This window comes from Sus scrofa, chromosome 16, assembly GCF_054392235.1.
Source record: "Sus scrofa isolate SSC_HxYL_T2T_F1_AM1 chromosome 16, Sscrofa_HxYL_maternal_Yorkshire_Landrace_v2.0, whole genome shotgun sequence".
Lineage (NCBI taxonomy): Eukaryota > Metazoa > Chordata > Mammalia > Artiodactyla > Suidae > Sus > Sus scrofa.
The window spans coordinates 35,611,361-35,635,146 of record NC_139398.1 but is presented as its reverse complement, the minus strand read 5'-3'; the positions used below and the strand labels follow the sequence as shown (position 1 = coordinate 35,635,146).

Below are 23,786 nucleotides of genomic sequence, written 5' to 3'. Positions count from 1 at the left end.
TGGTTCCTAGTCGGATTCGTTAACCACTGAGCCACAATGGGAACTCCTCAACTTTTCTTTATGTTTGAAATTTTTTATAATAAAATAATCAAGGGGACAGATTCCAAATTATCTGATATTGTGAAAAGGACTAAAGGTGCTTTAAAAAACTTAATTATTAATGCAAGACTAAAACATTTGGCGTTTAAATGATATTGATAGGAGTTTTACACCTTACATTTTACAGCCAGGTGTGCAAAAAGAATCTAATGATGTATTTATAGTGTGTTTCTAACGATTATACATAGTTCCTGGCCTTCACGGAACCTCCCAATTATTTTTTCATCCTGGATCATCTTTAGAAACCCATCAGGAATACCAAGGGGCACAATTATTGAAAGGTCTCCACCCCCTCACTTGGTTTTTTTGCTTTGGCAAATGCTTTTGTGATTTGTCCTTAGCAATTAGAATTTAATCACCTTGGCTCAATCAATATGCACTAAAGCTCTCTTTCAGCAGCCCATCTCCGTAATAACTAACGGCACCCGAGCCTGTTCTTGTCCTGCCGAGGTCATTCCCTGTCGATACGCTGCCTCCCTCAGCACAGTGATATTGATCACGGCCATCATGAGCTCATTTCAATTGTCTCGAGTTTTGAATCAAGTTCATCATAAATCAGACCGCCTTATCCTTTTTTCCTAAATGTAAAATGACTTGGCTGATCCCACAATTTCCTGTCATTCAGTCTTTCACTGAATGGTCTCAAGGAAGCGGGAGGTCTTTGAAATGGTTTTCAAAATAAATATCTTCCAAAGGGCCATCAGAAACACTAACCATGAAGGCTGCTGTCACTTACCCTGGAGAGGGGATGACACAGGGGAACAGAGTCCCTGAGAAACTCTGAGCTCTTGCTTCTATTTATCATACCTAATACTCAAGAATTCCTTTTTCCAGGAGCCCTTCTTGACAGGCTGGGAAGCAATAACTTATGTCTTAAAAAAAAGTTTTTTTTTTTTAAATGCCTCTTGTCCAAAATGAGCACAGAATTATGAAAGAGAGAAAGGCTGGATTTCTAAGGTTCCACGTGTCTGTGACCCCACAGCTGGGGCTGCCACAGCAGAGGGACAGGGGCAGGGGGCAGTCTGTGCAGGAGGAGAGCAGACAAGCCCCAACCTTCCCTGGCCCTTCCTGATGATTTCTTGTTCAGGAGGAGGCCATTTGAAAGGATAAGGTGTCTTCCCTTTTCAACTTGACAAATGGTTCTAAGTGAAGTGCTTAAACTGTTTTGCGTAATCATATGTAAACTGAATCAATGAAATACCCACCAAAGTTGTCTCAAGACAGAGGATGGTCTTGCCTAACCAAAGGTACAAAAATGTTTGTCCATCCCTCAAGGGAGGCATCACTGCTGTGTAGGAATTTCAGCCTTAAGGACAAAAATGAACTGTCCTTTTTAAGAACTGCTGAAACCATAAGTTCCCGTTGCGGCTCAGTGGGTTACAAACCTGACTAGTATCAGTGAGGAAGCAGGTTTGATCCCTGGTCTCGCTCAGTGGGCTAAGGATCTGGTGTTGCCATGAGCTGCGGTGGCTCGGATCTGGCATTGCTGTCTGTGGCTGTGGTGTAGGCAGGCAGCTATAGCTCTGATTTGACCCCTAGCTGGGAACTTCCATGTGCTGCAGGTGCAGCCCTAAAAAGACACACACACACACAAAAAAAAAAAAAAAAGACCAAAAAAAAAAAATTGTTGAAACCTAAGGCAGCAAGTATTTCCCAGCAGCTATGAAAAATGATCAGCAATTAAGGGCAATGCCTTGTTGCAACATCTCACCAACAAACACTTTCTAGAAATGACAGTCCAGCAATATGCATTGTGATTGAATACAGCCGACGAGTGCCGACAATTTCCTTTAAAACAACAACAAAGACTAACTGATTTCCTGCTGCAGGGCGCCATGGAACAAAACACGCCAGTGAGTTTCAAAAAGAGTAGAAATCGCCAAATGGAGGAAAGAAGTAGGTCTGCGTTAGATGAGCAGGCCTCCGGCTCCAAGGTAAGAACTACCCCGGTTAGAACACGGTAAGCAGAAGGAGACATTAACAACTAAGAAAAACATCTGCGCCTCCCAACTGCAGGCTCTGAGGGATTCACAGAGATCCTGCCACACTGTGCAGGAACCACGGATCTGCTGAATCGATGAAGAGCACCAACTAGAGAACAGAAGGCATTTTTGACGACCCAGAACCAAGTCTGCAGACACCAGCAAGGACTTGAGAAACTTGTAAACTATTGAAACTTCATGCTATTGAAACCAGCCATCACACAGCCCTCCCGAGCACAGTGGTAGGGAAGGGTCTTTGCAAGTGCCCATGATTGGCTGTCAGTTTCTATCTATGGATAACAGAAAGAGCCATGCTAAGTAACTAATTACCACCTAAGAAATAATGCAAGAGGAAAGTTAAAGTTTAAAGTGGGGTTGGAGTTCCCGTCGTGGCTCAGTGGTTAACAAATCCGACTAGGAACCATGAGGCTGCAGGTTCGATCCCTGGCCTTGTTCAGTGGGTTAAGGATCCGGCGTGGTGGTGAGCTGTGGTGTAGGTCGAAGACACGGCTCGGATCCCACGTTGCTGTGGCTGTGGTGTAGGCCAGCGGCTACAGCTCCAATTCGACCCCTAGCCTGGGAACCTCCATATGCTGTAGGAGCGGCCCTAGGAAAGGCAAAAAGACAAAAAAAATAAAAAAATTAAAAAAATAAAGTTGGGTCACCAAGGACATTTCTGTACATTAAATTTCTATTAGGACTTTTTTTATTAGCTGTCATATATTGGCCAAGTACCCACCAAGTGACACTCTGAGCAAGGGGCTGATGGACAGTTTATCAAGTTTCTGTTGATTGGGTTGCATGATCTCAGGTGAATGGAAGATGGTTTACCCCCATCTGAAGCCAGCCCAGTTTTCCAGAGAGTCACTACCTGCTGGGGAGTCACCTGAGAAAAGGAAACCTTGCCGGCAGGAGAGCATTGTCTCTAGGAAGCATGTCATCTGGAGGAATGAGGACAGGCTTCAGAAAAGATAACTGTGTACAGAAGACAGAAAGAGAGCCAACTGGTAGATGACCAATTTGTCTTTCCCCAAAGTGATTGTTGTTTGGCTTTTGAGGGGAGGGATCCCCTGACGGTCTCAGCCCTTACCTGAGCACACCTGTCCCAGAGCCACAGTCAAAGCGGAATTCCACATGGCCCCCCGCCATGGTGATGGACAGGAAGTCTTTGCTGCCCGTGTCATAGCTGTACAGGAGGACGCCGTCCTCTGAGTCTGGCCGAAATGTCATCTCAAACTCCATGAATGAAAGGTAATGGCGGGGCTCCAGTGGCCAGGGTGTGGCAGCGTAGGACCTCAGAGACTCTCTGAACTGAGGAATGGTCAAGGTAAAAGCTGAAAAAACAAGCACGTGGTTAGAAATCCCTCATGTTCTTTTCCTCCCTGGTCAGAGCTAAGCTCTACCTCTCAGCTGCTCTGAAGGTAGGTGGGTGGTGTCACTGAGTTCTGGCCAGGGGAACTGTGGAGCAGTCCACAGCATTCCGGGTCTAGCCTCTGAAGCGTCCCTCTGTCCACTCACTCTTCCTCACCAGCTGGCTGGATGTAGGAATCAGTGGAGGATTCCGAAGCCCTAACAGAGCCACTAGAACACAGGCACCTGAATCCCTGAATGACTGTGTGGAGCAGAGCCAGCCCCTCCCACCACCGACCTGCAGGGATGTGAGCAAGGACCAACCTTTATTATGTTATGCTTTGGAAATATGAAGATGATACACAACAGCTTTAGCTTTGGCTTGTTCTGACTCACAATGCCCTTGTCTAGGTGACCAGAGATTTGAGATTATACAGTGTGAGAAAAACGTTTCCCCAGGATGGTGTCTTAGGGCCAAAACTGAATCACTGGTAGAAAAGTTAAAATGTGGTCAACCCTGCTTGGTTTTCCAAAATCTTTTAAATGTTTAAAAGTTTCTATTCTTATGTGTGTGTTGGTATGTACATATGTATTTACATGTATATATACATATGTGAGTATATACACTCATAATATATAATCAATATATACTGTAGTGAGAGGTGGAACAATTCAGCAGAAAAGTACAATGAAAAAGAAATAGCACTGTTTTGTTAATATTACTGTGCATACCTCTCCAACATCTTCTCTGAAACTGTCAGATAGTCTAAGGAACATGAGCTGTGAATGCTTCAAATTCTGATACAAACCACACAGAGTTCCCCAAAGTTATGGGAGGGTCAGGAGGAGCCCACCAAAGCCTGGCCCAAGAACATCTTAAAATGAACTTGTCTTTGGCTAGTTCATCACCACCTGAAGATGCTCCAACCTGGTAAAAAATAAATAAATACAAAGATCCTCCCATCCCTCCCAGCAAAGCAATGTTAATCCCATCAAAATCTATGGGACCTTGCTCAAAGTACATCGATGAGAAATGACCTCAACAAGAATTAACAATGCAGACAGCGCCATCAACTTGTTTCTTTCTCACCATCTTCACAGTGCCGACCTCTAAATCCCAGGGGACAGAGGCAGATGTAGGTGTCGGCTTTGCTGGCCGTGCAGGTGCCACCATTAATGCAGGAGGCTTCATCACAGATCCCACTGCTGCATTCCCCTAAATACAGAACAAGGAGAACCACAAAGCCAGGGCATGTGAACCAGGGCAAGACTGACCACACCCAACAGCTCACAATCTTGAACAAATACAGCTCACGCCCCACCCATATGGATTTGCTCCTCTGCACAACTGCAAACCCGCTTTCAGGATCAGTTGCACCAGCCCTTCATTTAAACTCGATTTCGCCTTATTCTTTATGAAGAGCCACAGGGAAGCTTTAAAACACGGTGGACACAGTAAATCCAATAATAAACTACCAGGCAATTTTAGGACCCCTGACAGGGATGACGGCGTTGTTTCTGCTCTAATCCATCTCACTGTTCCCCCCACAAGAGTGTGTGTCAATCCCTCCAATATCAGCAGAGTGTTTATTTAAAAGCATTCTCATTTGTGTGGCCCCAATTGCCTAAGTGCTACCCACCTTGATGGTTGAAAGTTGAGGCAAGCAAGATAAGCAAAGAAGCCGTTGAGGGGCCAAGTCTAAGCTGATTAGCTGGCCTTGACCTTGATTGTCGACTCTGTCTGAATTAGAGAAGGACCGGGGGGAGGGCTCCCTAACACCTTAGCAGGAGAAGGGAGGGTGGGGAAGGGTCCCAGAATCCTTTTTTTTTTTTTTTTTTTTTTGCTGTTTAGGGCCGCACCCTCGGCTTATGGAGGTTCCCAGGCTAGGGGTCGAATCGGAGCTATAGCTGCCAGCCTACACCACAGTCACAGCAACACGGGATCTGAGCCGCATCTTTGATCTACACCATAGCTCACGGCAATGCTGGATCCTTAACCCACTGAGCGAGGCCAGGAATCAAGCCCTAGATCCTCATGGATCCTAGTTGGATTCGTTAACCACTGAGCCATAAAGGGAACTCCCAGAATCCCTATTTCGAAGCTTAAAGATACAATCTCATGACAGACAGGAAGGTGACCAGAAGTAAAAACTGCTGAAAGGCTCAACAGCAGGTGGGTTAGTTCTCTTTACCAAACACAAATTAGATAGGGACACATAGTCATTTTCAAGTGCAGGTCACCAGACGAAGTGAAAACAAACAGAGTGACTTTTGCTGGGCTGCTTTTCTGCTGCATCTTGGCTCTTCCTTTTCTCCTTGTGTCTAATAAATAAAACAGCTGGGCCACAAACAGGCCCAGCACTACAGAGGTGAGGGGTGGAGGCGAAGGGGGTGCATCTCTGACCGAGTCATGAGGGATCCAGGTCTACACTCCATGGTCTCCAAGCCAGGAGCTGCCTCCCGTGAGAGGAAGCAGCCTGCTGGCATGATTGTATCACCTCTGCAGAGTAAGTCTCTTATCCTCTCCCATCAGTCATCTGTGTTGGTTGAACTGGTCAGTCTTTTTTTTTTTTTTTTTTGCAAAAGCCTCCTCGGAGGAGGGAGAAGGGCTGGGCACACTGCATACCCAGGAGAGGAGATGGATTTCAAGAGCTGATAACAGAATTTAATTACAGCCCTTCCATAAGGCTTGCCCTCCAGCCGGGTGGGCTGGCCTCTGTGAATTCCAGCTGGGGGCCACTGGAAGTTCAAGCAGAAGTGATCGGTGGTCTTTTTTTTTCTTTCCCCAGCCACAGTCCGGAGAACATGGCCAGCACTCAAGCCTCCACACAGAGGCTGACTTGGCTTTAGAGAGCCAGCCTCTCACAAGTACCCACATTCCACCACCTTCTGTGGGCGAGAGTCTTTCTCAGAGAAGGGCTAGTCCCACAGGAAGATGGGGGGTCCTTGGGTCATTTTAGAGACACATGGAAGAAATTATTTTACAAATTTGCTTTGCAACTCTTTGGTATAAGTAGGAGGAGGGGGTGGAGGCTTGAAAACCAGCCAGAATTATTTACTTGATGAAAGCAGTGTTTCAGCAAGAGTGTGCTGGCTACATACAATACGCAAGATAGATTGTGAGTTATGGGGGTGGGAAAGAGGAGAGAAATCCTATGGGGAAGAAAATGGGCTGGAGACAGTGAGAGCAGAGGAAAGAGAGAGAAAGTGAACAATCAGAGAGATACAGTACAGGAGTTTCTACCCTGGTGCAGTGGGTTAAGAATCTGTAGCAGCTCAGGCTGCTAAGGAAGCATGAGTTCAATCCCTGGCTGGGTGCAGTGGGGTAAAGGACATGGCATTGTTACAGCTGTGGTGTAGGTTGCAGCTATGGCTCAGATGCAATCCCTGGCCTGGGGACTTCCATATGCCATAGTGCAGCCATTAAAAAAAAAAAAAAGAGAGAGAGAGAGAGAGAGAGAGAGAGAGAGAGAGAGAGGAGTTCCCATTGTGGCGCATCGCGAACAAATCCGACTAGGAACCATGAGGTTGTGGGTTCAATCCCTGGCCTCGCTCAGTGTATTAAGGATCCGGTGTTGCCATGAGCTGTGGTATAGGTCACAGATGCGGCTTGGATCTGGTGTTGCTGTGGCTCTGGTATAGGCTTGGAGGCTACAGCTCTGATTAGACCCTTAGCCTGGGAACCTTCATATGCCATGGGTGAGGCCCTAGAAAAGACAAAAAGACCAAAAAAAAAAAAAAAAAAAAGAGAAGAGATAAAGGGCAAGGGGTAGGCAGTTCACCCTAGAGATTGAAGGTCAAGGATACTCTAGCATAATCTCCAGGCTTCTAGCTGGAAGTCTGAAAGGAGAGTGCAGGAGGAAAGAAACGAGGGACGCTCGGAACAGGACTTGGTTCCTGTGGAGCAGAGGAGAAGTTGGCTTTTGTTCAACTTAAGCGTCAGGGGGTGGTGGAAATGTCCACTGCTGATCCCCACGGCAGGAAGGGCTCCTGCACACAGGTGAGGGTGGGAGGGGCAGCAGCAGCAGGGCGGTGGGGGTGGGGGACCCTGACAGCAAGAAAGATGGGCTCTTTGGAGTTCCCGTTGTGGCTCAGTGGTTAACGAATCTGACTGGGAACCATGAAGTTGCAGATTCGATCCCTGGCCTCACTCAGTGGGTTAAGGATCCAGTGTTGCCGTGAGCTGTGGTGTAGATCGAAGATGCAGCTCAAATCCCTTGTTGCTCTGGCTCTGGTGTAGGCTGGCAGCTACAGCTCCGATTCGACCCCTAGCCTGGGAACCTCCATATGCCGAGGGAGCAGCCCAAGAAAGGGCAAAAAGACCAAAAAAAAAAAGAAAGAAAGAAAGATGGGTTCTGGGCTCTTTGAGAGAGGGTGGGATGGAAGGGCCCTTGGAATCCCCAGGGAACCATTGAGGGTTGAGCAGCCGGCAGAGAAGGCAAAGGGAGAACAGACAAAGGACCACCAGACAGGGTGGGCTCCCAGAAGCTCAGGGAGGAGCAGGAGCAAAGAGGGAAGTCAAGTTAGTACTGCCGAGAGCTCCAGGAGGGGTGGGCAAAGAGAGCACCACTCACAGCTTCAGGACAGTGGTGGAAGGCAGAACCCCAACACAGGAGGTTCAGACAGGGGGCCGGAGGGGTGCTGGAGTCAGGTCTTGAAAGAGAGGGAAGAGGTTCCCAGGGTTCCCAAATTGGAAGGGTCCAGGATTCCGCAAACAGGGCTCTGGTTGAAGCTGGAGCAGAGGTGAATAGGCTAGAGCAGGGGGTCGCTGAACTTTGATGGGAAACACATTCATCTTTATATTCCATGATCTCTAACAAACTCGAGTTGTTCCTTCAATTAATAATGTAGGTCATGAACCGCCAGTATTGGCAGTTCTCATGATTTATGCCCAGTGGACCTGAGAATGGGGTGAATCACTTTCCCTTTGTTACAGAAATCTCAAAATACCATTTATGCCCATCGCTACTTTGGAAACATGGTAGTTGTTGCACCCACCATGAAAGGATTCCGTTCTTTAATGTAAAGAAGCACACACATTACTATTAAAATGAAACTTCATTATATAGCTTCATTTCAAAATAATTGTTTCCTATGATGTATACCGTCTGCATTTGAAAACATCCTTCTGAGAAGAGGTCCGTAGACTTCCCAGACTGCCAACAGGGTCAATGGCACACAAAGGTGTCAGAACCCTGGGGTTATTGGGAAGAGACAATCTTGGCAGCAAAATCCCAGGGACGGAGGGAAGGATGGGTGCAGAGCATAGATGATAGGTTAGTTTTAGAGAGAAGGAAAACTTTCACCTCCGAGAGTTGGAAGAAGGAGGTGTAAGATCGTATTTATAGGGAACGAGCAGGACCTCATCATCAATAAACCAAAAATCTTCTATTGACATTACACCCACTGCAGACCCGCGTTTGTGTTGGTCTATGCAAGATAATGAAGTGAGCGGCAGGAGAGAAATCGGGCTCCCAAAGAGGGAAGAGAGGGCGGAGTGGAAGATACTAAGACAGTGGACAATGAGCCATCTCCCTGCTGCTTGTCTCCCCATTCAGCCCCATGATGAGGCTTCTCTATTTCCGCTCCTAAAGATCTGTCACATCTGCCACCCCTATCACCCTGGATCAAACCACCATCGTCTTTAAAATGAACTACTGCATAGCCTCTCTGCTGATCAACATGCCCCCCCCACCAAAGCCGAAGATATTGTCTTATGAGCCGCTGTAGTCACAGGGATCTTTTCAAAACACAAACTAGTTCATGGAACCTGCCTTCCCCTTACACTCCCATTGGGACAAGCCATTTCCTCTGCTTGGAATGCACTTCTCTCTTGTCTCTGCTTTCTAAGCCCTACTCTTGCTTCGGATCTCAATTTCACATTCATGCTCAAAAATGCTTTTCCTGACCCTTGGCCCATAAATCCCCCTATTTTTCTAGTGTTGCACTATCACTGCCCCCCCCCTTCTTTGGTTTTGTGTTTTTAGGGCCACACCTGCAGCATATGGAAGGTCCCAGGCCAGGGGTCCAGTCGGAGTTGTAGCCAACCTAGGCCACAGCCACAGCAACTGGAGATTCGAGCTGTGTTGCAACCTACACCACAGCTCACGGCAATGCCAGATCCCTTAACCTACTGAGCAAGGCCAGGGATTGAACCTGTGTCCTCATGGATACTAGTCAGGTTCGTTTCCCCTGAGCCACAACAGGAACTCCCCATTACCTCCCCTTTGTAACACTTACTTGGAAACTGTACTCATTTATTTCTGAGATGATTATTTGATTAATTTGGCCTCTCCTTGTAGCAGGTAGATGAGGGATGAGCTGGGATCCTGTCTGTCGGTCTTGTTCATTACTTTATCTCCGGAACCCAGTGTTGTGACCAGCATTAAGCAGGAAGTTAAATAAGTATTTACTGAGTGGCAGAAAGTAAGAGTGAAAAGCCATGGTGAGACTCGGAGCCACTGCAGACCTCTTGTTTCCAATAACTTGGTAGGTTGGGTCTATAGCACCCAAGATGGCACTAGGAAAAAATGAGTGGTGGTGGTTTAGGTTTGAGAATTGGGGCGGAAATAAGAAAAGGCTGGGCCAGAGAATGCAACAATTTGCTGAGATTGCTGAGTATTCTCGAATGTGAGTTCAGAGAGAGTCCAATAGCCGGAAATAATCTAATGAAGGCGATGAGGTGGGAGGGGTTGAGTAACGAAAGGCCCCCTGGAAAAAGGTTTAGTGGGAGTGGGGAGGTGGGACAGTGAAACAGCTGTGGCTGAAGACGGTAACGGGAATGCCAAGGTAGAGATCAAAGGGAGGAGCTGGGATGCAAGGACTGTCCTTACCCTATTCTGGAAGCCTGTATCTCCACAGAAATTCATCACTGTTTGCAAAGGGCCCAGTCTCCCCCCATACTGAGACTGCATTTAACTTAGAGGAACCTGAACTTCATGTGGACTCACTCAAAAGAAAGCAAACATGTTGGGTGAAGGGGAGCCAATCCTGTTCTCATACCCCAGAGGGAAAAATGGGAAGAAATTTAAAAAAAGGCCATGTGACCAATGCCTGCCATTAAGGTCATAGAGAGCAATGGAATAACGCAATAGCTGCCACCAGGGAAAGCGAGCCAGCAAGCTGGGCCCTCCTAGTTCATCTGCTCAATGGAGATGCTAGTTGACATTTTTCCACATGAGAATTTAAAACACCATCAGATACCAGCTGCTGCTCAATTTTGCAACCTCTTAACTACCTATCAGAGGTCACTGCAGCCTCGAGACTCCCAGATCTGTCCTGAGGGCTGTTTCCCTCTTAGTTCAATGAAGAGAGAAGAAAAAAACTCATGCCCTGTGGATGGCGGAGTCAGAATATTAATAATCATATTAACAGGAAATATTTATAATAGATTTGCTATGTGCAAGGCTTTATTCTCAGTATTCTATAGGAACCACAACTCAGGCAGCCAAAATAACCTTATGAGGCAGTTACTATTTACAGATGGGGACACTGAGTCCCAGTGAAGTTAATGGATCTGTCAAATCCAGGCAACCTCAGAGTCTGAACTCTTCAACACCTCAGGGGGTTTCTGATGGGCCTGCTGGTTCTTCCATCCTGAATCATCACAGATACTCAAGAAGAGGGATTTTGGAGACATTGTCCTGCCCCAGGACGTGCCTTGTAATAGTTTTAGTCATTACTGTTGGTTGTTTGCTTTGATTAAATGATCAACTGAGGAAAAAGTAACAGAGGGAATAACAGGTGGAGAGTAATCTTCTCCTTTCAAGTAAACCCCATCTTCCGTAGTTTTAACAATGGTATCACCTTTGGGAGTGAGAAAGCTAGAAGGAAGCAATTTGAAGCCAATTCAGGAGACTGATGAGGCAAATGTGCTTGGGGGCAGACACTGGAGCCAGAATCCCTGAGATCACAGCTTATCAGCTCTACCACTTACTAGCTGTGTGACCTGGGGCAAGTTACTTAACTATCCTGTACCACCAACTCTCATCTGTAAACACTAAGACTAATCATAGCACCCACGCTGTAGGAATTTCAGAAGATTAAAGTAGTTCAGAATGGTGGCTACATGTAGTAGCTGCTCAACTAATATTAGCTACAAAGCAAAGAAACAAAACGATCCCTGGAGTCCCAAATCCAAGCTTTGATCCAGGAATGGAGAGAGGGAGGGATAGGATCCTATGTGATAAGGAAATGCAGCCAAATGTGAAGGGTAGAATCTAGGGAGTGGGAACCTGGTGTTTACCATGTATTCTTTCAAAAATAACATCTCGAAGATGGAGAAAAAAGGAACCCAAGAGAGGCCTTGCCATTTCTTCCCACAAAACAATGTTGTATGAGGATGTGATGCTCAGAGTTGCGGCACCATCTTGGGATTACGAGTAAGAAGCAAGAGAACCACAGAGATACCAACCTAGAGTGCTAACATTACCGAGTCGTTGTTAGGGACTGAACTGTGTCCTCCCAAACCTCAAAGGTTGAAGTCCTAACTCCCAATGGGACTGTATTTGGAGTTGGGTCCTGTGAGGAGGTAATTACGGTTAAATGAGGTCATGTGGGGGGGGGTGCCTAATCTAGTCTGACTCGAGTCCTTTTGAGAAGAGGGAGAGCCAGGGGTTCAAGCACAGACAACAGGCCATGTGAGGACACAGGGAGGAGGTGGCCATCTCCAAGCCAAGGAGAGAAGCCTCCAGAGAAACCAAACCTGCCAACACTTTGATCTTGGATTTCTAGTCTCCAGAACTGTGAGAAAATAAATTTCTGTTGTTTAAACCACTCAGTCTTTGGTATTTTTTTATGGCAGCCCTGACTGACTAAAATAGTCACTGAATTAACCAACCTTAGAATTATCTACCTGCTGCCTTTGGTAATGGAATAAATGTCCTTACTGCTTTTTTTATTGTATTTTTTTTATGTTTTGCTTTTTTAGGGCCACATCTGTGGCATATGGAAATTCCCAGGCTGGGGGTCAAATTGGAGCCTACACCACAGCCACAGCCACACCAGATTCAAGCCGCTTCTGTGACCTACACCACAGCTCCCAGCAAAGCTGGATCCTTAACCCACTGGGCAAGGCCAGGGATCAAATCCGCATCCTCATGCATACTAGTCGGGTTCAGAACCCGCTGAGCCACAACGGGAACTCCATAAAATGTCCTTATTGCTTTAAAAACAATCCTGGTCTTTTTAACAAATGGTGATGGAACAACGGGGCATCCACACACACAAAAATGAATCTAGACATACAGCTTACATCTTGCATAAGAATTAACTCAAAAGGGATCACAGACCTAAATGTAAACATAAAACTCCCAGAAGATAACACAGGTGAAAACCTAGATGATCTTGGGTGAGGTGATGACTTTTTAGATACAACAGCAAAGGCATGATCCATGAAAGAAATAAATGATAACCTGGACTTCATTAAAATTAAAAACTTCTGCCCTGTGAAAGACAATGCCAAGAAAATGAGAAGACAAGCCACAGATGGAAAATAAAAAATTTCAAAAGACACAACACATCTGATAAAAGACTGTCATCCAAAATATATAAGGAACTTGTAGAACTCAATAATAAGAAAAGAGACAAGCTAATTAAACAATGGGCCAAAGACCTTAACAGACACTTCACCAAGATGTACACATGGTAAATAAACATGTGAAAAAATGCTCCATATCATATGTCATTAGGGAAAAGCAAATTTCAATAAGGTACCACTACACACCTATTTGAATGGCTGAAATACGGAAGCCTGACAGCTTCAAATGCCAACAAGGATGCAGAGCAGCAGGAACTCGCATGCACTCATGGTGGGAATGCACAGTGGTACAGTCACTCTGGAATACGCTTTGGTGGTTTCTTACAAAACTGAACATACTCGTGCCATCTGACCCAGCAATCACACTCTCTGGCATTTATTTACCCAAGAGAGTTGAGAACTTACGTCTACCCTCAAACCTACACATGGATATTTCTAGCATCTTTATTCATAATTGACAAAATTTGGAAGCAGCCAAGATGTCCTTCGGTAAGTGAACAAAGAAATTGTGGTACCCCCAGACAGTGGAATAGCATTCAGTGCTAAAAAGAAATGAGCTCTCAAGCCATGAAAAGGCATGGAGGAAACTTAAGACACATAACTAACTGAAAGAAGCCAATCTATGAAGGCTACATAATGTATGATTCCAACCATATGACATTTTGGAAAAGGAAAAAATATAAAGCCCATAAAAAGATCAGTGGGGGAGTCCCCATAGTGGCTCAGTGGGTTAAAAACCCAACTAGTATCCATGAAGACACGGATTCGATCCCTGACCTCGCTTAGTGGGTTAAGGATCCGGCGTTGCTGTGGCTGTGGCATAGGCCAGCAGCTGCAGCTTGGATTGACCCCTAGCCTGGGAACTTCCATATGCCGTGGGTACAGCCCCTTAAAAAAAAAAAAAAAAAAGGATTTGGGAATGGAGGGAGTAGAGAGATGAACAGGCAGAATACAGAGGATTTTTAGGGCAGTGAAAATACTCCGTATGTGACCTATGGATCTGGGGTGATTATGATGTGTTAATAGGCTCATCAGTTATAAGAAATGTCCCCTCTGGTGGGGGATGGGTTTGTTTATTTATTTTTAAGTTTTACTGAAGTATAGTTAATTTACAAGGTTGTGATAATTTCTGCTATACACCAAAGTGACCCAGTCATACACAGACGCATGTCCATTCTCTCTCTGATTCTCTTCTGGTGGGGGATGTTGATAACTGCATGTGAGCGTGTGCGTGTGCGTGTGTGCGTATGTGTGTGTGTGTGTGTGCGCGTGTGTGTGTTGGGGGGGGTGTCCTAGTTATGTGTGAGGGAGGAGGGGATAGGGGAAATCTCTGTTCCTTCCCCTTAATTTCACTGTGAATCGTAAACTATTCAAAAACAAAGTCTTATTTTTAAAAAAAAAAGTAAAATAGAAACAAAGAAAAAAAAGCCCCATAATCCTAGTTCTGCCCCATTTGGGATAAGTTCTTCAACTTTTACAAGTCCCCCTGTCTTCATGTGTAAATAAGTATGATGATAATTTCCCCTGCCCCCCGCCGTCCCCGAGAGTGAGTGTAAGGAATAAATGAGAGGACTTTCCAAGCACACGTCTGGCACAGTGGTCAAGAGTTCGAATGTGGCCACTTCCTTTAAAAGCAGAGAGTAGATGAAAGATCCTTCTACATGATTGTGTTGCTTTTTCCACTGGACTTGGGTGACGAAGGGTGGAAAGGCTGACTTGCTGTTGCCTCGTCGGATGAGTCCAGGCCACGTTTCATGAAGAGGCCAGGATGGCAGCAGGACCCAACCAAGGGTTTGGGGCATGCTTAAGAGTTATTTACCATGTCCTGGTGTTCAGGTTCAAGGTCATCATGTCTGCAGAGCCCCAACCTGACCCCTTAGAACCACCTCCTTCCTGAAGCTCAGCCCAGGGTTATGGCCCATGAAGCTGCTCCCCTCCCTGGTCCCACCCAGAAAGGCAATCCCACAAGGGCACCCCACCTGCCCAGCAACCACTTACCCACATCGGCCCCGCTGAGCGCTTTCCCCAGGGGCCAGGGCCTCAAGTCCATTCTCTTCCCATTAACAGTGAGCGACTGTACACAGCCTTGAAAGCCTCGGTTTGTCCCTGTGGCTCTCACCAACCAGTAAACACTGGGAGCCCCACCAACATAAAGAGGAGTCCGGAAGGTAATTTTACTGTACTGGCCCTTTAAGAAAGACGGAAACCTTAACTCACTACACAAAGTCAAAAGCTGAAACACAACAGAGTTTCATGAGGGACATGGGTAAGATGCTGTTTATAGCCCCAGTGTTTTCTTCCATCCGTACTTTTCTTTACGTCACTGTCCTACTGGAAAATGAAACCCACAGTTAACCATAGGAAACTCAGCTTCTCAGAGGGCTGGGTTTCAAGAAAGGATGATTTTGGAATGCCTAGAAGGGAAGGGAAGGCAGGTCAGAGCCAAGAGCAACCCAACAGGCAGGGTACTATGCTGGGCGTCCAAAAAAAACCTTTCTCTTTCCACTCCTGACACCAATTTGCTGTGTATCTTGGATGGGTCATAGGACTATGCTGTGTCTCAAAAGGTGATAATACTCATTTTGTGTATACGTGGGCTAACATTGACCCTTTTACCATCCTCGTCACCATTATACTATATCCTGCAAGAGGCATTTGTGAGGGACAGGGAAATTGCCAAGACTGAGTTGCAAAATATTTTGAAATTTGCTCATGGACCCAATTTATTTCTAGTGTTATTACAGCGAGGTAGGGACATTTCCAATCTTAGACTAGACCACAATATGGATTGTAGGTTTCGAGGTTACAAAAAACAGAGCTGAACATTTGGTGGGACAAAATTAAGGTGCCCTTGGTTATTTGTTTTTTTTATCACAGAAATACCTCATTCGTTTGGATTAAAGTGGGTGGGGAAAGGCATGCTGCCGGAAGTTATAAAATGTCCAGAATGTAAGCCACTGAAATGTAATCTTTATCCTTTATGCTTTTGTTATCAAATGGTAAAACATCTAATCATTGCTTTATCTTTACTAAGGAACAGATAAGAACCATTTGTAAACAGCATATTAAATATGAGATAGGCAGCTTTGAAGTACTCACAGTGGATTTTAAGGATTAATCATTTGCTAGTCACTGGCACACAGCTTTTCTTAGATGAACTGAGTCCCCTGTTGGCTTATTTCATCAAGATCCTCAGAATGCACTGCGTCTGGGTCCCATCTTCACCCCTCTGGCCGTGTTCCCTGATCCAGGACCACAGCAGGAGCCTGACAGCTCAATCCCTTTCCTTTTCCCGAGCATTAAGTACATCATGGGGGTGAATGATTCCTCTGAGGCTCCCATCACAACATCCCAAGAAAGAGTCTTCGAGCCTGGCCTTTATCTCCCTTGGATGAGGGTTGCCTTTCAGCCCCTGGAACTTGCTTTGCCTGCCTTTTCAAAGAACTGGTGGTGCCCTAGAGTTTGCATCCCCCCCTCCCCGGAAGAGCACTTAACAGTTTTTAATGGGTGCTTAAGTGTGAAAGTCCAGCTCCCTTGATTGGTGCTGGAATAATTCCAGGTACAACATACACGCTGGGGCTCCCTGGGGGGATTATGCTGAAGCAAGACCCTGATGAACTCTGCCTGAGACTTTACTCTTGCTGAGTTGTGCCCCATTCCTGTCCATCTTAATCCCCTCTATTACAGGTTTCCTATGAGAGCATTTTCTTAATGCATCATTTGCAGAGGATTCCTTATCTCAGGTTTGTTTTGGGGGAACCCCTACATAGGACAAAATCACTATCTCCCAAGACACTTTATTAAACATTCCACATCTGCGGTCCTACTTAGGCAACTTGCTTAGTAAACCTGGTAGCAGAGAGGAAGATGTTGCCCTGAGTATCCATAAAATTATGTTTCTTGCAATTAATTCTCATATTTGTTAACATCATAGACTCCAAATGCAATCCTCTTCTAGGATTAGAGCCACTGTTAGAGCACTACGTAAGCACCAGAGATTATTACCTCTATTTTTTTCTAGATGCTATGCCTCTATTAATGCAACCTGTAACTTCTTTAGCTTGTTGTTACCACAAGGCCCTATTTATTAACTTTTACTGAATTCCCTTATTTTAAACCATAAGACATTTTCACATGTTCCTTCTGTTACAGCTTCTCCATCCTGTATGCATGCTAACATTTGGACTCAAGTTCAAATCTTCTTTATTCTATCAAATTTAATTCTAATCATATTAGGCCTATTGTTCTGGCATTTATGTGACTCTGCAATGCATATTTCCTGTCTTTTCCTTCCTTAGAAATATATGCATATATGCGTAAGTGATGTTCCCGCATTCACGCTCACGTATCATATTTGGATTCTTGTTCCTTTGGATTCTTGTTCAGGGTCCAAATGAATGAGATTTATTTTTTCTATTCTTTCTTTTAAAACAGCAAGTCATGACCCTTTATATAACATGTCTTGTCAGCAAAACAGTGAAGAGCCCAGGCAAGGGAAAAGCCATACACACATACACACAAAGACTTTCTTGCTACATTTTTCCTCAGAGAATACAGACACCTGCCTGATTATAATTACAGGCTCGGTTCCTTGGCAGGTTGCTAATCCAAACTATTTATTCTAAACACAGTCCTAAAATTGCTCAGAGCATGACAAATATGTGAATACCTAGGTGATTTGCTGAGTGGTCCAACGGTGAAATTGTTTTACCACTTCCTATAATCATGGCCCCCAAAAAAGGTGGATGAGTGGATTATTCCTGCATTTTGAACCAAGTGAACCTTTCGGGATGATTTTCTAAAGCCACAAGATTGCAACACCCCTGCCTTAAAAGCAAGCTTTGTGCTTGGCACTAATAATGGCTTCTATTCTTCTAAGATGGGCCTTCTTCCACCCGAGGCTTTGATATCCTTATAGAAAGAGACCTGTTGCCTGTCCCCATGCACCCAAGAGCACAACGCTGGCAAATTCCATCCTCTTCTTCTGTCAGTGTGGGCTAGATGCCTGTCCTGAAGCCCCACCTTGAATGGAAAGACCAGGTTGCATGGGTTCTCCATGAAAAACAGCCCATCTGCCAGGGCCGCCAGCTCTCTGCAATGGGACCCTCCCAGAATGCTTGCTGGGGGTGCTGGGTGGGTGGGGAGGGAGTGAGGCCCACACTCACCTGGGACTGGCCTGTCACTGGGGTACCATTGTTCAGCTGCAGCAGCCCATTCAGCCCATCTCTGTAGAGCGTAACGGTGTGCCAAGCCCCTAGTTTGATTTTGGTCTCACTTGTGATGATAGCAACTCCAGTTCCACAGTTAAACCTGTGGGGGGAGAAAAGGAAAGGGTGGAGGGTTCTTTTTTTTCTCTCTCTTTATAGCCACGCCTGCGGCATATAGAAGTTCCCAGGCTAGCGGTCAAAATTAGACCTGCCGCTGGTGGACGACACCACAGCCACAGTAACACCAGATCCGAACTGCCTTTGTGACCTACGCTGTAGCTTGCAGCAACGTCGGATCCTTAACCCACTGAGCAAAGCCAGGATCAAATCTGCATCCTCATAGACACAAGGTCGGTTTCTTAATTTGCTGAGCCACAGCGGGAACTCCCAGGAAGGTTCTTTGATCAACCTGTTCACCACGAGCAGGCACCTTGCCACCAGGGCAATGGCTTCTTTCAGAGCCAGTCCGTTCAGTCGGCTTTGCAAATATCAAGAGCTGTTAAAATGTACACGTGGAAAAACTAGGCACCTCCTCCCTGGGATGACATCAACCCAGTTGTCTTTCATCTGCCCATAGAACCCTTCCCTGGAAGGCCTTCTTTAATCTAATTTTCTCTGCATCTTGGAGAATCCTGGGCAGCTAAGATCTTCCCTCTCCATCTCAGTGATGACCAGATGCTAAACGCGGACTCAAGGTGCAGAGAATTACAGCTTGAGTCATTCTGCTTCCAAGGATTTCTCTGGGGACTTCCCACAACTCCCAAATGACAGGCTCAGTGATATTAATAAAATGGTGTAAAAAAAAAAAAAAAGGTTTTCACACTCATTTTGGCAAGCTGGCCAGCACTGCCATCTGTGTTCAGCTGGGCCCGAGTGCAGGTGTGGTTTCCATGGGAAGCTTGGCTCAGGGGGGTGTGGGTGGAGGACAGGCATTCTCAGACAGTTGCGTTATTCTTTTTTTTCTCCCCGACCTCTGTATGGCCCAGGGTGCCCAGTGGTCACTATGCCTGACATCTAGAATTCTGATCCTTTCCAGGCAACTACCAAGCAGCCACCACGCCACCTCCCCATAGGTCCTGAGACCGAGGGGAGAAGGAAGCATGGCTGGTGCTGTCCTTATGAGGGCTTTCCCTAGCTGCAACCCACTTCTCACGGCCTCCCATTGTCTCCTGATCCTCAGGGGTGTGGAATGGGATCAAGAGGCTTTGCAGAACAGGCTCACCTAGAGGGGGGATATCAGAACCATGCGGTAGGAGCTGCAGAGTTGGGTTATTTACCACCAGCAAGTGACCATCAGGGCTAGTGGGAGTCTCTCAGGCCCTCCAAGTGTTATTAAAGCCCCATCAGGTTAGGGCCACAGCCCCAGATCCTGCTGGCTAACCTTAGTCTCCCATCAATCAAAGCATTTAGCAAAGGATGGCAGTGGGGGTGAGGGTGGGAGGGGGGAGGTGGGGTGGGGGAGGAATGGCATTTTCTACCCTACGTGGGATGCTCGACAGCCTTATCAAACTTAACCAAAAGTAATTTTTGTGCTGAAATAATCAAAAGACAGTAACGATTGATACTTGCAGAGTGCTTGTCATAGGTCACGCTCTGCTCTGCTCTAAGCACTTTGATATGTTAAGGCATTTAACTCTCACAATGGCCTTGGGAGGACATGCAGGCTGGGATAGGCTAAGTCACTTGCTGAAGGTCAGGCAGCGGGAATGGTGCCATCAGGGTCTTTAACCAGCACACCATGGAGAAGCACAAGGCTGATCCCCACTGGTCATTCTTAAATAGCGCTGTGTACACCTCCAGGAGGATGGTGAAAATGTGTCCACAAAACTCTGCCTCCAGAAAACCACACACACACAGACACACACACACACACACACACACCCAAAGATGGCTTCCAAGGTATGTTAGGGCAGAGGAATTAAGTCAAACAGTTCGCCACGGCCCCAAAGGAAGACGAAGATGGGATCCGAGCCTCTGGGAACCCGTAGACGACCGTGGACTCCTCTCTGCTCTCCGTGGCTGTCAGCTGTATCTACAGGGGACAAGGAGGAGGTTCCAGCCCTCTTCCCATTGCATCCACTGGAGCTCCAGGAGAGAAGGGACTCGGTTGCTTTGGCTCACTGATGCTACAGCAGGCACTACAGCCGTGCCAAGAACACCTCAAGGGCTCAGGAACATTTGCTGTTGAATGAATGAATGGTTGCAAGGTTCTGAGACTTAAATATCAGAGGTTATCCTGCAATCCTGATACTCCAGTATTTAGTAAACTGGTCCATGCTCATCTTATACACACTATTCCTTTATTTACAGGAATCCATCCTATAGAGATTTTAAAAAGAAAACATCACGTAGACCAGCAGTGAAAATCCTAGGGGTTTTGGGGAGGAGTTACCTGAACTGGAGTGAACGCCGGATGATGGCCAGGGCCATGAAATCTCCCCTCCCGTGCTCATTCTCCCCGCAGTAGAGCAGTAAGCCATCCTCCGCCTCTGCCTGTTATACAAACAAAAGCCACGCACACAATGAACACCTCCTCTTCCATAAAGCACCACCTGGAAACACTCATGAATATGAAACCTGAGCACCTCCACTGTTGGGTGGTCCTATTTACAAGCATGTGGATTCCCATTAATTCCCAGGTAGCCGGTCCCGATTCATTTTCAATAAACGAAGGGCAGCAGATAAACAGCGTTTGAGGAATTTGGCAGTGACATGAGAGAAGACCGCCCTGTCTGACCCACTCTTTCCTTGGCTTTGTGGACCCACCGGCAGAGCCTCAGGGGAAACTGTGAGCACAGAGACCATGGTCACACAGGGACTGTTCGCAGGCTCATCAAATTCTAGTCTCACCAATGATCATTCTACTTTTTCCTTGATTTGTTTTACTTCCCATGCAAATTTGTTTCTTCGCTTCCTTGAGGAGAACATGACAATACAAACAGCCCAGCTGCTGGACCAGTTTGGTTTTCACCCAGATTGGCCATCCTCGACTGGGATAGATCGTCTTTTGGACCCTCAACACGTTGACCATGACCTCAAAGGGGACTTGTTTCCATATTCCAAACCTTTTTCCATCATCCGAGATACCCAAAAGGATCACTTTAAGCTGAAAGCACTGAATTCTGACTTGCAGCTAATTCCGATCACTTAGCACTTATTGGACCCTTACTGTATGCCAAGGTTTCATATATCAGATTTTTTTCTTTTCTTTTTTTTTTGACTTTTTCTAGGGTCGCACCCACGGCACATGTAGGTTCCCAGGCTAGGGGTGTAATTGGAGCTGTAGCCACTGGCCTACACCACAGCCACAGCAACATGAGATCCAAGGTGTGTTTCGACCTACACCACAGCTCACAGCAACACCAGATCCTTAACTCACTGAGCGAGGCCAGGGATCGAACCCATGTCCTCATGGTTCCTAGTTGGATTCATTAACCACTGAGCCATGATGAGAACTCCCGGATTTTCTATTTGTTCAGTTACAGTAATAACAATGGGCTCTGTTTAAACGGTATTTGGGGATGAAGAGTGCATTTATGGCTTCTGAAACCCTGGCTGGGAAGAGTCCCTATTATGAGTGTTAACTTGCTGAGGATTTAAAGCGGGGGAGTTAGTCCCTCAGAACTATCAGACTTAAGTCCTCAGCAAATCTGCCAAATACTATTTTCAACTTTTAGGTGGTATATATATATATTTTTTTTTCCAGCTGACATGAGCAACATGGCAGGGACACAAACATTCTCCCTGGGAACCTTCAGGCCAGCTGTTTCCCTAGCTCAGTAATATGCAGAACCCAACCCACTCTCCCCTTGCTGGCACCCTTGAGTGTGTAAATGTGCCCACTGTTCTCACTACCACTGTGAATGGGTTTGCCTCCCTGCTTCCTCTCCCCTCCTCCTCCCTTTGATGGAGCCCCACTGCTGTGTTAAGGTCTCCAATAGGCTCTCATCAAATAATTAATTCTTCTTACCCTAAATTCAAGAGTAATTTGAAATGCCTGATAAGAGTTCTTCAGAGGTTCAAAGGTTACATAGGAGTGGCCAAAGAACTGAGGATACTGTATAACAATATCTGAAAAGAGAAAAGGACAAAACAAAAGAACGCTCTTTCCTTACTTCTTCAAATGCAACAAAATCAATACACACCATTGCCTGGCTGTCATTAAGTAAAAACTGGAAGTCTGTTAAGCCTAGCTTACCATCTTCTTTTCTCTACTCTTTACCCCTAGGATTCTCATTCCTGAGGACTCGGAGCTTCTGGATTTCTTAGAGAGAAACTGCATCTTTGGAGATTGCTACTTGCCACCTTCAAAAGAAATCAATGGCCTTAAGGCCACTGACAGCTGCTTTCCAGCTGTCCCTGCGTGTAACAGAAGTTGACTCAATTATTTTCCTTCTTAACATTTATGCACATGTTTCTGCTGCATTTTTTTCAGCAGAGGTGTGAGAAAAGTAAAGCCCACCCCAGGGTGCCATCAGGATGATTTATTAATTGCTCCAAAAGGATGACATGTTTGGCACATATAGACATAGTGCTGCTATCTAACGAGAAGCAATGGGAGTTGCCTCATGTTTGCCCTGTAGAGCTAAGGAGCTAATGTAATGACTAAAATGGGAAGAAGGGGCTTATCTTAGAAAAAGGGCTTGTAGGAACCAGGTGTGGACTGCAAAACTGTCCTCTGGCGCCCAGTGTGACCAATTCATCAGCATGTTCCATCCTCCCCCCAACACACACACACACCAAGAGCCTACCTTCTGAGCAGCTCTCACCACCTTTGCCCAGGTTGCAGTGGCATCGAGAGCCCCCCCAGGTGTAGTCATTGACACAGAAGCTGTCAGCAGAGCAGAGAGTCTCATCACAAGACATGTCAAAGAGCCGGGGCATCAGAGCCACACCAGTCTTCCCCTTCCTCTCCACTGGGGTGGGCTGGGGAACCACCGTAGTCATAGGCAGAGATGCCGGGGTAGGGGGGACAAGCCTGGAAATGGTCATTGGGTTTGATCTAGGCGCCATCTTGGATTCTACCAAAAAGTTCTTATTCCTTTCTTTGATAGCAGGAAGCGGTTTAACCTAAAGACAGAGAAGGAAAAGAAATTCAGGATTAACACAGAGCACAGTAACGAGCCTGCCTTACTTCTAGCTGATGCCCAATACTTGAAAACATGGTCATTTTTTTGATACTTCCCCAAAGCCTGGGATGCAGAGGGAGCAGATACTACTGATCGAAATTTATGGTTAAAGAACTTGAGGCTCAAGGATTTTAGGCACCTTGCCCTGTATTACTCAGAAAGTCAGTACTAAAGCTGCTATCATATGACTTATCGTTATTACGACATCACCAAATGCATTCCTTTGTCAAGGAATTGCTTATTCCCTTATGTAAACGGACTAAATAATGTTTTTGCCAGACTGTGAAGTCAGCAGGCAAGGGCTAAGTCAGCATGGTTGGTGCTGAGTTACTATTAATTTGTGATCACTGGGAGCCTAATAGTCAGAGGAAGTAGATAAGTGTTAAAAGCAAAGGAGCCAATTTAATTAAGTGTTAAGGAAAATGTTTGTTGTCCATTGACCAAATTGCCTTGTTCAACAAGAAAACAAAACACGAAGGTT

At 46.0% G+C, this 23,786-nt stretch overlaps 1 protein-coding gene across 5 annotated transcripts in view; it reads right to left on the bottom strand.

The window, feature by feature from the left end:
• Nucleotides 1-23,786, bottom strand: part of EGFLAM (EGF like, fibronectin type III and laminin G domains) — a 203,776-nt gene that overhangs the window by 38,191 nt on the left and 141,799 nt on the right. For 4 of the 5 annotated variants that reach the window (XM_085002112.1, XM_085002113.1, XM_085002114.1 and 1 more), the window contains 7 exons: nucleotides 22,928-23,246; nucleotides 22,147-22,247; nucleotides 20,569-20,669; nucleotides 18,135-18,279; nucleotides 14,968-15,157; nucleotides 4,522-4,647; nucleotides 3,172-3,415 (listed from right to left, as the gene is read on the bottom strand). In XM_085002112.1, coding sequence (XP_084858238.1) covers nucleotides 3,172-3,415; nucleotides 4,522-4,647; nucleotides 14,968-15,157; nucleotides 18,135-18,279; nucleotides 20,569-20,669; nucleotides 22,147-22,247; nucleotides 22,928-23,246 — 1,226 coding nt within the window. Of the gene's footprint in view, nucleotides 1-3,171; nucleotides 3,416-4,521; nucleotides 4,648-12,298; nucleotides 12,488-13,852; nucleotides 15,158-18,134; nucleotides 18,280-20,568; nucleotides 20,670-22,146; nucleotides 22,248-22,927; nucleotides 23,247-23,786 lie in introns of those variants that run through there. The other variant, XR_014831186.1, reaches the window with a different exon arrangement.